This window comes from Danio rerio, chromosome 19, assembly GCF_052040795.2.
Source record: "Danio rerio strain M-AB ecotype USA chromosome 19, GRCz13ab, whole genome shotgun sequence".
Classification (NCBI taxonomy): domain Eukaryota; kingdom Metazoa; phylum Chordata; class Actinopteri; order Cypriniformes; family Danionidae; genus Danio; species Danio rerio.
In genome coordinates this window covers 3,538,978-3,556,603 of record NC_141039.2, presented here as the reverse complement: position 1 = coordinate 3,556,603, position 17,626 = coordinate 3,538,978, and the positions used below count along the sequence as shown (strand labels likewise).

General features: G+C 37.9%; 1 protein-coding gene across 24 annotated transcripts in view; it reads left to right on the top strand.

The window, feature by feature from the left end:
* Window positions 1-17,626, top strand: part of si:ch211-80h18.1 — a 40,085-nt gene that overhangs the window by 12,812 nt on the left and 9,647 nt on the right. For 10 of the 24 annotated variants that reach the window (XR_015515919.2, XM_087294464.2, XM_087294458.2 and 7 more), the window contains 23 exon segments: window positions 127-165; window positions 367-405; window positions 3,467-3,517; window positions 3,605-3,655; window positions 5,472-5,525; window positions 5,628-5,666; window positions 7,487-7,627; window positions 7,700-7,732; window positions 7,810-7,848; window positions 7,937-7,960; window positions 8,194-8,241; window positions 8,327-8,371; window positions 8,461-8,505; window positions 9,221-9,265; window positions 9,346-9,393; window positions 9,469-9,504; window positions 11,860-11,919; window positions 13,256-13,318; window positions 13,398-13,445; window positions 13,557-13,616; window positions 14,029-14,085; window positions 14,211-14,255; window positions 17,559-17,588. Coding sequence is in view for 23 of the 24 variants with exons in the window: in XM_087294458.2 (XP_087150584.2) it covers window positions 127-165; window positions 367-405; window positions 3,467-3,517; window positions 3,605-3,655; window positions 5,472-5,525; window positions 5,628-5,666; window positions 7,487-7,627; window positions 7,700-7,732; window positions 7,810-7,848; window positions 7,937-7,960; window positions 8,194-8,241; window positions 8,327-8,371; window positions 8,461-8,505; window positions 9,221-9,265; window positions 9,346-9,393; window positions 9,469-9,504; window positions 11,860-11,919; window positions 13,256-13,318; window positions 13,398-13,445; window positions 13,557-13,616; window positions 14,029-14,085; window positions 14,211-14,255; window positions 17,559-17,588 (1,140 nt within the window). In the remaining variant the exon portion in view is untranslated. 24 annotated transcript variants of the gene reach the window in all.

The window sequence follows — 17,626 nt, the reverse complement described above, 5'->3', positions numbered from 1 at the left end:
GTGTTTCGGTGTGCATTAGCCTCTCACGGTGAAAGGTGAATTTGTTGAGAGCTCAATGGCCACTTCTCAGGCCTTTCTGAAGTCCAATACATCTTTTGACAAAACCTTTTTGCTCTCGTTTCCCAGGTCACAAACTTAATGGTGGCACTCAAATGGGCCAAGTCTGTAAGTGTGAACCTGATCTGTCAGGGGCAAAACTTTCACACAAGTCCCACCTTAGAAAAGCAACACCGACTGACCCCGTGTAGAAAACGCAACAGTATACTGCACACAGACATAGGGTTCGAAGCCCAACATCAGGAGGTCAAATCTGGATGTGTGAGTTTTCTTTTTTCTAATGCTGAATTTGTGTTTTTGTGATCGCAGCGTCAAGCAGCACATCCACAGCTTCAGGAGGAGCAAATGGTAACTCGCATTTTAGTCACAATATAGTAACACAGCCAAAAAAATGTGCTATACTAAAAATAAAATGTCATTCACGATCATATTAAAGGGATAGTTCACCCAAAAATGTACTTTTTATTTAGTCAAACTTTTATAAGTTTCCTAAATCTGTTTAACATAAAAGGAGATATTTTGAAGAATGCTGAAAACCGGTAATCATTGACTTATATAGTAGGAAAAACAAATACTATGGAAGTGAATGGTTACAGGTTTCTAGCTTTCTTCAAAATATCTTCTTTTGTGTTTAGGAGAATAATAAAAACTCAAAGGTTTCAACTTTTTTCTAAATATCTTTTTTGTGGTCAACAGAAGAAAAAAAAACTCTTGAAGGTTTGAAAAAAGTAAAGGGTGAGTAAATAATGAGTGAATTTTCTTTTTTACTCACTATTTACTCTCTGTTAAGTGGTTTCAAACCTTTAGGTGTTTCTTGTTATGTTAAACACAAAGTAAGATATTTCAAACAATGCTGAAAACCAGTAACCATTGACTTCCATAGTGGTAAAAACAAATGCAATGGAATTCAGTGTTTGGAGGTTTCTAACATGCTTCAAAACATTTTCTTTTGTGTTAAACCATAGGTAAAATTTCAATCTTCAAACCTTTAGGAGTTTCTTATGTTAAACACAAAATATATTTCGAAGAATGCTGAAAACTGGTAACCATTGACTTCCATAGTGGTAAAAACAAATACTATGGAAGTCAATGGTTACAGGTCTCCAACTTTTTTTTTTCAATATCTTCTTTTGTATTCAACAGACTAATAAAAACTCTTAAAGATTGGAAACAAGTAAAGGCTGAGTGAATATTAGCAGAATTTTCTTTTTTAACTCACTATTTACTATGTGTTAAGTCAAGTGGTTTCAAACCTTTAGGAGTTTCTTATGTTAAACACAAAAGAAGATATTTTGAAGAATGATGAAAACCAGTAACCATAGACTTCCATTTTAATAAAAACAAACAGTATGGAAGTCAATGGTTATAGTTTTCTAGCTTTCTTTAAAATATATTCTTTTGTGTTTAACAGAAGGTAAAAAAACTCTTGAAGGTTTGAAGTAATGGGTAAGTGAATAATAACAGAATTTTCATTTTTGGGTGGACTATCCATTTAAATGATGGCCAATTTTTGTATACAGTAAAAAAAGGCCAGTCAAACAGTTATGTCTTAAACGGATAGTTCACCCGAAAACATTAACATTTACTCACTATTTCACTGTTTTATTTTTTATGTCAATCACAAAAGAAAATGTTCTGAAAAAAACTGGAAATCTGTAACCATTGACTTCCATAGAAGAAAAACAAATACAAGTGAATGGTTACAGGTTTCCAACATTTTGTAAAATATCTTCTATTGTGTTCAAAAGAAAAAAGAAACCGATTTATGACTAAATTGTGAATAAATAGCGAGGACATTTTCAGTTTTGGGTGAACTGTCTCTTTAACTAAACAAAACATCTCATATATTATTTATTCTTTTATTCATTTTGATATGGTTAGAGTAAACTGTTTGATTTGACATTAGCTTGAATAATGACGGAATATTATTTTACCTGTTATTTGAAACATTACTTTACTCATGGTTAACATTTACTGACATGTTGATTGCATATAAATTCTTTCTATGTGTATAAATTCACTTTTGTAAATTTGAGTTTATGCAGACACCAAAATCCTTCATCACTCATTTATCCACGTGCCACCACTTAATTACCATAACACCAACCGGATTTCACCAAGTAGGACATGTTCCTGGATTCAAATCTATGTTGATCCTGAATCAACATTCCAGTCAGCCAATCAAAATTCAGGGATACTTTTACACTTTATGATAAATTTAGGCTTACGGTTAGGTTCAAAAGCTTCTACATGATTGTTATCCAACTATTATTATTCTCTAATTTTTGGGATAATTTACAGTCATGGTTGGGTTTAGGGGTAGGGAACAGGTATGGATTACATTTTCCAACTACAGTGATGTTCCAGGATCAACATAGATGTTAATGCAGGATCGCATCAGACTTGGCGAAACCATGACATGCCTAACGGTTAACATTAAAACACAACCTACAATATGAAAAGACTGAAAAGTCATGTAAAAATACTTCCATAAACATAAATTCTAGTGTTTTCTAATTTTGTTTAATTTACTTATTTATTATTATTATTATTATTATTATTATTATTATTACTACTACTACTATTATTATTATTATTATTTCTTTTTTATTTCTTTTATTTTTATTTTTTATTTATTTATTTATTTATTTGACAAAATCTGCAATTTTGTCTGCTGTCTGCCATAATTTCGATCTTGAAATCAGGATTAAATGTGCAGCTCACCCAAAACTGAAAATGTAATATTAATTCACACACTCCCTGGCCATTCAAGATGTAATTGACTTTTCTTCTTTAGTAGAGAATTAAATATGATTTTATTTTAGGATTTTAAGGATCTAAATCCTTAGTGAGAATGAGACAAGTCAATGTCTACTGACGTGCTAAGAGTAAAAGAACACATACAGGCAAAATAAATGCAATACTCATGACTCCAGATGACACAGTGAGCTCTTATGAAGAGAAACAATATACAGTAATGCTATAAATAATGTTCTTTTTAATGTTTTGCTTCATTAAACCCCATTATTGTAATGTGAATAAATGAACTACCCCTTTAAATAATATCACATATGACCATTGGCTGAAAATTAAACAATTATTTAAAACCAGGATCTAGTTCTGCAACATTTTCCCTTAACAATAGTTTTCAAAATGAAATATGCTACACAAATGTGTAAATATTACAATAAATCTGGGCCTATTTCTAATATTGGCAATGCACAATAAATAAAAGCTAGTATTTAATTCAGAACATACTTATAATGTGGGCAGCGAATAAGGGTTTGTTGTGTAATTAAGCCGTGGTTGTGATATTGGATTACTGTTAGTGTTGAGACAGGTGTCTGGGTTTTATTACTGTAGAAAGAAAGGGCCCTCAGTAGTGCTCAAGTGTTTTTGTTTTTTACAGGAGGCAACGGTAGAGACGGGTATTCACATTCATCTGGCTCAAGTTCTCAAGGTACTGAATTCACCTGTGAAAAACAGGACTTTCTTTTTCTCTCTAACACATTTTCGTGCCTAATGGCTGTATTTATTTCACTTACAGACGCAAGTTACGATGGACAAGATGGGTCCAAATCTGAGATAGCCCCTCCAGGTACACGATGAATGAGTGAATGAATCAATGAACAAATGAATAAACAAATGAACAAATGCATTAATGAACGAATGAATGAATGAATGAATGAATGAATAAGTGAGTAAAGTAACAAGTGAGTGAGAGAGTGAATGAATCAATCAATCAATGAACTAATAAATGAATGAATGAGTGAGTGAATGAACAAACCAATGAGTAAGTGAATGAATCAATCAATAAATTAATAAACAAATGAATGAATGAGTGAGTGAATTAATTAATAATAATCAATCAATAAATTAATAAACAAATGTGTGTATGAATGTATGAACTAACAAATGAATGATGGAGTGAGTGGATGAATGAATCAGTCAATCAATGAACGAATTAATAAAGAAATGAACAAATGTATTAATGAGTCAAACAAATAAATGAATGAACTAACAAATGAATGAATGAGTGAGTAAGTTAATGAATGAATCAATTAATGAACGAATGCATAAAGAAATAAACAAATGTATTAATGAGTCAAACAAACAAATGAATGAATGAGTGAGTAAGGTAATGAACGAATCAATTAATAAACGAATGCATAAAGAAATTAATGAATGTATTAATGAGTTAATAAACAAATGAATGAACTAACAAATGATTGAATGAACGAATGAATAAATAAACAAATGGGTGAAGGAATAAATCAATTAATCAATGAATGAATGAATATACAAAGATATTAATGAATGAATGAACAGACAAATGAATTAATGAGTGAATAATGAAACAAGTGAATGAATCAAATGAATAAACAAATTAATGAACGGATGAATAAATGAAGTCACAAACGAATTAATAAGTAAATCAATCAATCAAACAATCAATGGCTTAACAAATGAACAAATGTATTAATGAAGAACTGCATGAACTAACAAAATGTATAAGAGTGAGTGAATGAACCAATGAGTGAGTGAGTAAATGAAGGAATCAATGAACAATTAAATGAATGAATAAATGAACGAACAAATGAGTGATTGAGTGAGTGAATAAAACAGTTAATGAATGAATCAATGAATGATTGAATAAGCAAACTAATGAATGAGTGATTGAGTGAGTGAGTGAACAAATGAGCGGGTGAATAAATTAATGAATTAGTCAGTCAATGAAAAATGAACAAGTTAATGAAAAAATGAATAAATGAACAAATAAATGAATGAATCAATCAGTAAATGAATGAATAAACATATGTATAAATGAATGAATGAATGAATGAAAGCAATAACAAGTGAAAATTATACCTTCACGGCAAGAATATCAGCAATAAACACCACTGACACACATTTAGAATGATTAATACTGCATTATATTAAATAATAGTATTACATTTTAAATAATATATTAAATTAATTATTTTAATTAATTATTAATGAATTAAATTAATATAATTTATACACACTGTTCAGATGTTTTGGTATGGGTTGGTAGATTTATTAATGTGTATTAATGTTTATTAACAGCTTCAGAAATCTATCTAAATATTCTATTTAATTTTTTATCCATTATTAAAATGTCATTTATTCCTGTGAGTCAAAGCTGAATGTTTGTAAAGCGTGATTCAGTCTTTAAAAAAAGAAGAAAGAATTGCCCTAGAAACCTTTTTTATCATCAATAATATAAATGAAATAATGATTGATGAAAATTCTAAAGAATATGATTCATTTTAAACAGAAAATACAGTGTAAAAATATACATATAATCAGTCCCTTCAGATCAAATAAATGTATCCTTGCTTGATGTTTAGAATATTAATGTATAACCTGACTGACTGCTCATTTTCTTCCAGGCGTAGGAACTGGAGGTGCGGGTGCTAATGGAGGTTCAGGATCTAAAGTCCCAGGTAATGACACTTAAAAACCCAGTAGAGTGTAAAATACCTGAAATATGACATCTGAACAACCTTAATAAACATGCAGAACCCAATAAACCAAATGTGTTTCAGGCACAGAAGGGGGCGTCCATTCAGTGTCCATTTCTATTGGTAAGAGAGACTTCTGTTAATGTTACCTTTCACGTATTTACATATTATGCACATATTGTGATTAACTATGGGATAAAAGGGTGGAGTTAAAGAATTATGTCACACACTGAGGAAGGCTTTGTGAAGAAACGTCTGTTTTTTATCACCCGTAAAATGTAAGAAAAATAAAAAATAAAAACAGTACGAAGTAATTGAGTGCAAATCATTACCTTTTTTTTAATAATAGCAACGATAAGATTAACGCACCAAACCAAAGAAGTAACTAAAAAAAAGCGCAAGCGCGCAGGACAAACTTCAGTAACTCTACACATACAATTAAAAGCCCATTTAGTAATTGAACACTTTATATACCATGCACTGGATGATGTGTTGTATGATAGATTGTGTTCATTTTTACATATTTAGATAATATAATTAATGACAGATGTAGTGAGGGATCTACAGTTGAAACATACACTTTACGTACACTGTAGGCACATAACCATTAAGAAATAAAAGTCAGATGTTAATGTGACTAAACTTGTTCTCTTTTAGGTAAGTAAGGATTATCACATTTCTGTTCTGCTTAATAGCAGAATAATGAGAGAGATATTTATGGAGAAATTGTTATTACTTTTCTTGAAAGTCAAGTTTACATACAATAAGATTATTCTGCCTCTGAAAAAGCTCAGATGATGATGTCAAGGTTTTGGAAGCTTCTGATTGGCTAATTGACAACATTTGAGTTAATTGGAGGCACAACTGTAGAACAGGATTGAAGGAAAACCTCAAACACACTGCTTCCCTGTGTGACAACATGAGAAAATCAACAAGCCAGAATCAACAACAAAGCCAGATTACAATTTGCTGAATTACACTGGGAAAAAGACTCATTTCTGGAGACATGTCCTGTGCTCTGATGGAGCTAAGATTGAACTGTTTGGCCATAATAACCAGTGTTACATTTGGAGGACAAAGGGGAAAGCTTACAAGCCTAGGAACACCATCCCAACTGTGAAGTATGGGGGCGGCAGCATCATGTTGTGGGGCTGTTTTGCTGCAGGAGGGACTGGTCCACTTCACAGCATAGATGGCATCATGAAGAAAGAACATTATGTAGAAATACTGAAGCTACATCTCAAGACATCAGCCAGGACATTAAAACTTGGCCACAAATGGGTCTTTCAAACAGACCATGACCCTAAGCATACTGCCACATTAGTTTAAATGCACTTTAAGGACTACAGAGTGAATGTTTTGGAGTGGCCATCACAAAGCCCTGATGTCAATCCTATAGAAAATGTGTGGGCAGAGTTGAAAAAGCTTGTGCGAGCAAGACAGCCTACAAATCTGACTCAGTTACACCAATTCTGTCAGGAGGAATGGGCCAAAATTCCTGCAAACTATTGTGAGAAGCTTGTGGAAGGAGACCCAAAACATTTGACTAAAGTTATACAGTTTAAAAGCAAAACTAAAAAATACCAAGGAAATGTGTGTAAACTTTTGACTGTCTAGAAATTAATAAATAATAATTACTGATTATTCTGGCATTTAGCAAATGTAAATGATTTAAGTAATCCTAACGGACCTAAAACAGTAAACGTTTAGTATCATTTACCATTAGACATTTTTAAAAACGGTTATGGTCCTTTTTTTAGAGTGTTTGTAAACTTCTGGTTTCAACTGTGTATTACTGGATAAAATTGGGATGAAATGCATTATTGACGAAAATGTTAAGAAGGATTATGATTGATATTGTGATTAGTGTGTTTTGCGTAAGCTAAAGCCTGAATGTTGGTGGTGGTTTGTCTTTTATGGACTTCATAATGTCAATCTGTCAGTGTCATCAGGTCAAGGGTCATCAGGCCACATATCAGCAGGTCATGGGTCAGTGATGTCATCAAGCCAGTCGTCTGGCAGGCCTTCAGCAGGACAGACATCAGACGCTGCAGGTGTCGTTTCATCCGAGGTCCAGCCTACAGGTGCTTCAGGTGCTTCACAAAAAGTATTTCAGTGTAAAAGGTATAATAATATCCATGCATGTATTTGTTCAGGGTCGGATGGATTCTCTCCACAATATGAAAATGGTATGTGAATAACAGGGTTAGTTCTTACTTTAAATGCTGTATGAAATATTAAAACAGATCTTGTGTTCATCCATCAGGAGAAACATCTCAAGATGGATCTCAGATCGAGCCTCCAGGTGATGATACACATCATTTATGGAAATGTGTTCAGTTTAAAACAAGAATTGATTTCACCACTGTGTTATTTGTGTCTTGTGAATTCAGAAATCCCTGAGACAGAATCTAACGGTGAGTATTATGCTGTGTTTACACACACACACACACACTGTCATTCTACAGTATGCAGAATGAGAGATTACGTTTGCATGGACACCAATTCTCTGATTTTAATACGATTAACACAATACTTTGATCAAAAATCGAATGTGTTATCAGAGATTTTTGACTACCTTCATCCCACTAAAAGTCATAATAGCACAAATCGAGTTAAGACGTATTCATATTTTATATTTATATTTTAGGTAATGGACATAAACAGCTACTGAATGGAGGGGAAACAGGATTCACGGGTGAGGAAAATATACATACATATATGAAAACGGCTTCAAATAAATATGTCAATAATCATACAGACACTGTGTTTTAATCATGCAGGACTAGATCATTTCATGGCAGGTACATCTCAGATACAAGGCACAGGTATGAAAACAAAATTCATGACCTGGAAATGGAAGAATAAAGTAGACATTTGTTTTGTGACTGTGTTGTTTGTTTTATGCACATTTCAGGTGGTTTTGATTCATTTGGCGCAAGCCCCCATCTGGCAATTACAGGTAATCTCTTCACAAAAGAAAAGTTATTGCAAAAACACTGATCTAAACTACTGCTCAAAAGTGTTTACTATGAGAAACTGGTACTTTTATTTTGAAATTATGCATTCAAATGATCAGAAGTGACTGTTTAGTATGTTAGATTTGTGTTTTAAATAAATAGATATTATTTATTATTTATTTAATAAATAGAATTTATAGTAATGTCCATATATAAACAAATAAGCAGCACGGCTACTAAGCAATTATTTTTAGCGTTAATATAATAATAATAATAATAAGAAGAAGAATAAATATTCAACCCAGGCTCATTCTGAAAACATAGTCTCATAGACATTTCTGGAGACCACGAAATACGTACGGAGTTTTTGTTTTTGCGAATCCACGAGAGGCCCTCTGTGCGCTTTTCGCATCTCAAATGTCTAAATATTTGTTAGCCCCGCCTTAAATGGTTGATGGTTCCACCCTAAATGAGGGATAGCGCAGCATAAATGACTGATAGACCCTAAATGACGAATAGCCCTGTCCTAAATATATTTTTGATCAATAAATGAATATTAAATATTCTTACCAACCCCAAACCTTTGAACAGTATAACACTAGTGTAACATCAGAAACTCCCTTTATGCATGTGACATGTAAAACGTAATGTAGCATATACATTTCACTTCATCTGCATACAGTAGGAACTCATTTTTATTCGAATTTTCATTTGCAGGCGTAATTGACCAGTCAAGCCACGACTTTCTTGTTGGCTTAATGGGTGAGCGCTCCTTCATTCTGCTCAGTTGTCCTCATTGAACCCTGTTTCTCAGTATGGACTCAGACTGTCTCCCTCTGCAGGTGGACTGGGAGAAAGCTTTGGTCCAGACACCCAAACGGACGGTCTAGGTACGCTTTTAGACCTCTTAGACACTCCTGCAGACGTTCAGCCCACATGCCTAGTAACTGACGCTGTCTCAACAGATCACATGGGACTCGCTTTTCAGGTGGATTCGGCAGGTAAGTGTCCACTTCATGTCAGACGTCTTTCAGGCTTGATCTTTAGGACTTTCAGGACACCAGATTTGCTTTCTGCTGACCTCATTCTCTACAAATGCTTTTCTTACGTAGAGTTTTTATCTTGTTTCTAATCCAAATATCTCAAAATTCTTAAATCGAGAAACATTTTCTAGACAACCAAAAGTCTTGTTTTCTAGTCAAAATTAAGTGAGTTTTTCCTTAAATAAAGCTAAATAATCTGCTAATGGGGTAAGCAAAATAATCTTGTTTTCACTTTGAAATAAGATTATTTCATTTACCCCATTGGCAGATTATTTTGCTTGATTTAAAGTCATCTTTTTCCCACTATCGTGACATGCATCCATTTGAAACGGTCCTGAAATGGAGGGCAGTACATGCCTTTATTCATTGCGAAACGTTTGGATTGTCGAAAGATGACCAGATTAAGGAAGACTGACGAATGGATGAATTTAAAGCAGAAATGAAACACTCCCTGATAGCCCCGCCCTAAATGAAGGATAGCCCCACCCTAAATGGCTGTTGGTCCTGCCCTTATTGACAAATAGTTACTCCCTAAATGACTAATAGCTCCACCACAAATGGCTGATGATCCCGCCCTAAATTACTGAAAACCCCACCCCAAATGGCTGATGATCCCGCCCTAAATTACTGAAAACCCCACCCCAAATGGCTGATGATCCCGCCCTAAATTACTGAAAACCCCACCCCAAATAGCTGATGATACCGCCCTAAATTACTGTTAGCCTCGCCCTAAATTACACATAGCCCAGCCTAAATGGATGATGGTGCCACTCTTAATGACTGATAGCCTCACCCTAAATGACTGATAGCCCTGCCTATATTGATGATAGCCCCGCCCTAAATGGCTAATGGTCACGCCTTAAATTCCTGCCATAAATGATGGATAGTCCTGCCCTAAATGGCCAACAGCCCCTCCCTAAATGACTGTTAGACCTGCCCTAAATGGTTGATGGTCCCGCCCTATAGGACTGATAGCTCCGCCCTAAATGATGAATATTTCTGCCCTAAATGACTGTTAGCACTGCCCTAAATGGTTGATGGTCCTGCCCTATAGGACTGATAGCTCCGCCCTAAATGATGAATATTTCTGCCCTAAATAACTGTAAGCCCTGCCCTAAATGGTTGATAGTTCCGCCCTATAGGACTGATAGCCTTGCCCTAAGTGATTGATAGTCCCACCCTAAATTACAAATATTCCTGCCGAAAATGATGGATAATCCTGCCCTAAATGGGTGATGGCCCCGCCCTAAATGACCAACAACCCTGCCCTAAATGACTGTTTGTCCCACCCTAAATGGCTGATGGTCCTGCATATAGGACTAATAGCTTCACCCTAAGTGATGAATATTTCTGCCCTAAATGACTGTTAGCCCTGCCCTAAATGGCCAAGAGCCCCGCCCTAAATGACTGTTAGCACTGCCCTAATTGGTTGATAGTCCCACCCTATAGGACTGATAGCTCTGCCCTAAAGGATGAATATTCCTGCCCTAAATGACTGTTAGCACTGCCTTAAATGGTTGATTGTCCCACCCTATAGGACTGATAGCTCTGCCCTAAATGATGAATATTTCTGCCCTAAATGACGGATAGCCCCGCCCTAAATTATGGATAGCTCCTCCCTAAATGGCTTATGGTCAAGCCCTAAATGGCAGATGGTCATACCCTAAATGACTGTTAGCCCCGCCCTAAATGGTTGATGGTCCCACCCTAAATGACGGATAGTCTCGCTCTACATGACTGTAGACCAATAGAGCCCCGCCCTAAAAAATTGATGGTCCCGCCCTATAGATTTGATAGCTCCGCCCTAAATTATGTGATAGTCCCACCCTAAATGACAAATATTCCTGCCTAAAATGATGGATAGTCCTGCCTTAAATGAGTGATAGCCCCATCCTAAAGAAATTCCATGTGACCAGGGGTTTAAGAGGGAGAGAATGTTATGGTATTTGATTGAAGTTTTCGAGGTCAAATTATTTGTGTTTTTTTTTGTACATTTTGAAATGTTTTTTTACTTGTCTACACAATGCTTCTTGATTTAAGAATTTGAAGCTATTTGAACTAGAAACAAGACAAAAACTTAAAATAAGAAAAGCATTTGTGCTGCAGTGTTGGCCTCATAACAAACAGGACACACTGCGCTCGTTAAGTTCACTTGATTTACATTTATGCCCATGCTGTGACACGGCTCACATACGAAGCGGTCACGCTTTACTAATTATGAGCCGCGCTGACAGAATAAACCAGCCAGTTTCTCTTCTCTGCCCTAATAATTTATTAAAAGATGACTGGTGTGTGTTTTTTTCTGTCTTCCAGCCGCTGGCCTGAGTCCAGGGCAGTCGTCCATTGGCGGTCCGGTTCTAGACGCTCCTCCAGGTAATGCCTGCTGGCTGCTGCTCTCGCCTCCTTTAGGTCCAGTAAATTTCTAGCGCTTTACCCTTGCAGTCATGGGATTATCTCTAATAAACGCTGTCTAATAAATGTAGATGTGACACGGGCTCTGAAGGGGGTGCGATGACTAACTTGCGGAGACGTTTTTAGTGTCATGAGAGGTCACTGGGGTTTCATGCATCTGTATGAACTACACAGACTGAGCACTGAAGTCATAACTCTTCTAACTGAATGTGTGCTTTTTAGACAGATAATGGACAGATCCAACAATAAAACAAAAGATAGATCTTATATATAGATTGATAGATATAATAGATACAATGATGGACAGACAGATGGATGGATGGATAAACGGATGAAATATAAAAACTAAGATCTTTCATATGATAAGTGACAGATAGATAGATAGATAGATAGATAGATAGATAGATAGATAGATAGATAGATAGATAGATAGATAGATAGATAGATGGATGGATGGATGGATGGATGGATGGATGGATGGATGGATGGATGGATGGATGGATGGATGGATGGATTGATGGATAGATGGATGGATGGATGGATGGATGGATGGATGGATGGATGGATGGATGAGTGGGTGGGTGGGTGTATGGATGGATGATAGACAGATGGACAGACGGACGGAGGGATGGACAGACAGACGGACACACAGATGGATGGATGGACGGATGGATGGATAGCTGGGTGTATGGACGGATGAAGGGAGGGAGGGAGGGAGGGAGGGACAGACGGACAGACAGACAAACAGACAGACAGACAGACGGACGGACGGACTGATGGATGGATGGATGGCTGAATGAATGGATGGGTTAGTGGGTGTATGGATGGATGGATGGATGATGGACAGAGAGACGGACGAACATACGGTGGGACAGACAGACAGATAGATAGATAGATAGATAGATAGATAGATAGATAGATAGATAGATAGATAGATAGATAGATAGATAGATAGATAGATAGGTGGATGGATGGATGGATGGATGGATGGATGGATGGATGGATGGATGGGGTGTGGGTGTATGGATGGATGGATGATGGACAGACAGACAGACAGACAGACAGACAGACAGACAGACAGACAGATAGATAGATAGATAGATAGATAGTAGATCGATAGATAGATAGATAGATAGATAGATAGATAGATAGATAGATAGATAGATAGATAGATAGATAGATAGATAGATAGATAGATAGATAGATAGATAGATAGATAGATAGATAGATAGATAGATAGATAGATAGATAGATAGATAGATCTGTCTTGATAAGCGTCTCTTGTTCTGTCCTCTAGACTCTGCAGGACCGGATTATCTCTCTGTTGACAATGGGAACGGTGATTATAGCCACCCAGTCAGTAAGTCAAGCACGTCTGTTGACTAGCAGTAGATTAATAGTGTGCTGATATCTGGTTGAATAATTGCTTATGTCTTCAGGCACGTCTGATAATGGAGCACCATCAAAATTACCGGCCGATACAACAGGTACACTGACTAAACTACTTACTTTGATCTACTTACCAAAGTTCTTCATGCTCTGTCAGAGAGCATAAAGTTGAAACAGAAACTGAAATCTCAGACTGGTGATGTTTGCAGATTCATCAGTAGTGTTGGACACAGCGTCACATCCGGCTCATTCCTTCATAGACTATTCAGGTAAGACACCTGGCTTAGTAACACTTAATCATTTTCTATAATAATTGTTATTAAGGGTGTCATGGTGGCGCAGTGGGTAGCACAATCACCTCACACCAAAAAGGTTGCTGGTTTGAGCCTCAACTAAGCCAGTTGGCATTTCTGTGTGGAGTTTGCATGTTTCCCCCACAGTCCAAACACATGCGCCATGGGGGATTTGGGTAAGCTAAATTGTCCGTAGTGTATGTGTGTGAATGCAAGAGTGCATGGGTGTTTCCCAGTGATGGGTTGCAGCTGGAAGGCCATCCGCTGCGTAAAACATATGCTGGATAAGTTGTCGGTTCATTCCACTGTGGCAACCCTTGATAAATAAAGGGACTAAGCCAAAAAGAATATGAATGAATGAATGAATTTGTTTTGTTGTCATCTTCAGATGGAGGAGCGGATAATAACGGTGCAGATAACGGCGCAGATTCACACGATACAAACGGTAAACCATCTTTTGCATGCTTGTTTCAGCTTCTGGAAGATCATATAGTAGTTTATCATATAGTATATTATCACACAGCAGTCATATACATATTATGACATATTATACACCTTACTGCATAACAGGAAATGGCAATGGTCGACACAAACCTGTGGTAGACGTACAGAAAGGTATGTACGTCTTGTCATGTAAGTCTTGTCATGGATCCCAGTCGTAAAAGCGACAAATAATAACTTCTAGTTGATCATTCGGAAAAGTGGCAAGAAGTACATTTTTCAAGACGAAGATATTGAGATAAGAAAACTCGGTCCCACTTTATATTAAGTGTCCCTAACTACTATGTACTTTCATCAAAAAAATAAATACAATGTACTTACTGTGTTTATAATGTATTGAGAACACTTGTGGTGCTTTTGAGTTGGGATAGGGGTTGGGTTATGGACAGGTTTGGTGGCATGAGTAGGTTAAAGCCTGGTTTATACTTCTGCGTCAAGTGACCGGCGTAACCCACGGCGCATGCAACGTACGTAGCTGTGCATTTATACTTCTGCACGCTGTCTCTGTTGGTCTGCATTAACACTTCCGAAATGCTAGTTGGCAGTGAGGTGTAAATGCTCCTCTGTGTCGAGTTTCTTTGCTGATGTTTTGCTTTTCCTGAACACTTCCGGGATGTACAAGTGGCTCAAACTTGCTCATTTTGAGGCAGGAACCGGCGGACGTGCAGCAACTTTAACTATGAGGTAAACGCAAAACAAAACTTTCCATCCGGAGCGCCTTCACGGGACTCCACACGTGTAAACAATCGCTCCATCAGGCTCGCACCATTCACGTGGCTCTTGGTCCCGCCCAGACTCGTCAGTGCTACCAAACCAACCAATCACAGAGCTTGCGTTACGCGTCGTTGTGACGTGTAGTTACATTTTTTGAGAGGTGCACGTCAGCGACGCCGACGGCCACGGCGAAGGGCTATGCGTCAGCGCCGTAGCATACACGTTTGACGCAGAAGTATAAATCAGCCTTAAGGTGTAAGGGATGGTCAACAGTGTATTTACAAATGTAGTTACAAAAGATGTTATTACATACATGTATTTTATCAAGCATAAGTATACAGTAAGTACATGTATTTACACAATAAGTACATTGTAACAAACTATTAATTCCTTTGTAAGTACATATTCGTTAAGGCCACTTAATATAAAGTGGGACTGAAAACTCTGGTTATTTATAGTGAGTTAGGAATTAACTGATTGGATAATTGGTCGTGAGCTGATGCTGGAACAGCTGTGAACAATCATAAGCACGTGATCCTCTCGAAATTTGTTTATAAATAAACCTCACTAAGTGACAAGACTTTTGTCTAAACTAAGTCAGACCTTACTGTGCTAATTAAATCATTAGGAATCAAGGCATGATCATATTTTATTGTGGGAAAATAAGCGTAATCTAGAGGCCTTTGCCTTTCATATAAGGATGCTTTCACACCTACACTTTTGTTTGGGAACCTGTCTCGTTCGCCCAGTACGCGCGGTTCGTTTGGCATATGTGAATCCACAAATCGTGCTCGGATCCGCTCCAAAACAATCGCTTTGAGATCACTGGAATGAGGTGGTTTCAGCTCGATTGAAACGAACTCTGGAGCGGATTGATTGTAGTGAGAAAGCATCCGAGCGCGGTTATATCACACTGTTTTATGGATATGTAATAGGCATACGGCTATATGAAGAGAGAATTATGAGTAGCGCGGGAGGCCATTACAGACATCCCAAGTGTTCTGGAAGTTTCAGGAGTCTCTCGCAAAGCACAGAGACTCCCGAATGCCCGCAAACGAGTGATAATCTCCCGAAAATCGCGTAAAGTCCTTTAATACGTCGCGCACCCTTCTCACCCCTCCCCACCGCATCCTTCCTCGCTCTTCAGACACGTCGCACGCACTCTGTCAAACACCACCAAACCACCACCTCTCCTGACAGCTGAGCGGGACGCTGCATTCTACAAAATAAACCGTGAAACTCTGACCAATGTGAGGAGAGTTTACTCACACGTGATTTGTTTTAGCTCTTTTGGTCCGTTTAGAAATCTTGAACCCAAGCTCATTCTGGAAACGTAGCCCCGCGGACGTTTCTGGAGACCGCGATTTACGTGGCCGGAGGTATGTAAAGGCCGCGTTTGATTTTTTTCGAGCGAACGCCGTGGGGCGGTGTGGCAGCGCTCCGCCCCTCCTCTTCGCGCTCGCCGGCCGACGGCTCGCCTCCGATCGAGTCCGGGGAACAGCAGGTTCCGGAAATCAGGTGAGACGAAAAACGGAATCCGAAAAATGAGGGCGAGAACGTGGCGGGATCCGAAAACGCGGTCGAAATCGAAGACGAGGGCTTTTGCTTTTTTTTTTTTTTTTTTTTCCCCGATCCGATGGCTTTTCGCGCGAGAACGGCACGGGCGCGAACGCCGCGCGCACAGCGGCCTCTCGCGGATCTGCAAAAACAAAAAAATGCTCAAATACGTACCTCCCGGGACGTAAATCGCGGTCCGCAGAAACGTCCGCGGGTTGAAATTTTGCCGTGTGAAAGCGAACCGCACCAAGAGCAAAGAGCAACAATGTAACAATAAGCTCTGTTTCGGAACAACTGAGGCCCCGTTTACACTAATGTGTTTTCGTTTTAAAAAGCATAAGTTTTGCTACGCTTACGCCATCCATCCACACTACACCGGAGTTCTCGAGCGCCAAAAATGGAGCGTTTTAAAAACGCTGGAGACGCCGTTTTCATTCGGAAACCCTGCTGCTCCGTCTCAGTGTGGATGAGGGAAAACGGAGACATCTGATAACGGAGGCCTGGCTGCTGAGATTCGCTACCTGATTGGGGCTTTTGTGTCATTGCGTATCCTTCCCTTATTCGTCAAGCCCCTATCACATGACTATAACACATGACTTTAATGCTACCAGAAAACAGCAGACCAGCCTTCACTGTGAACAACAACATGGACACAGAAATCTCGTCTCCTCGTCGTCTGTCCACAAAAATACCTCTCTTGGTTTCTTTGCCATCGCATTTAATGTTCAACCGGCGTTTGTTGACTAACAGTAACCAAATGCCGAGCAAAGACACATGCTTCCTGTTTATACTAGAACGCGCATGCCAGGAGTGCGCGAATGGTCACGTGATATACGTTTTTGGTTGTTTTGTGCGGACGGAGATATGTTCAGAAACGTTAGGTAAAATGCTAGTGTGGACGTGGATCGTTTTCGATCTAAAACGCCATTTTAAAACTAAAACGCACTAGTGTAAGCGGGGCCTGAGTCGATTCACAGGTGTGAAAGCACCCTAAGACACTTCTGAAACCTAATGATCAACTGGAAGTCAAGTTATTATTTGCTGTTCCTAAAACTTGGATAGGCGACAAGACTTTCGTCAGGTAGTGTATAAAAGCATTGAAAAAAATAAAAGAGAAAGAAAACTGAAGTCTGGATTCATTCACAGGTGACCCCTCAGGCGTTCATCTCGACCTCAGTATGTATCCAGCCAAAAACACACACACACACACACAC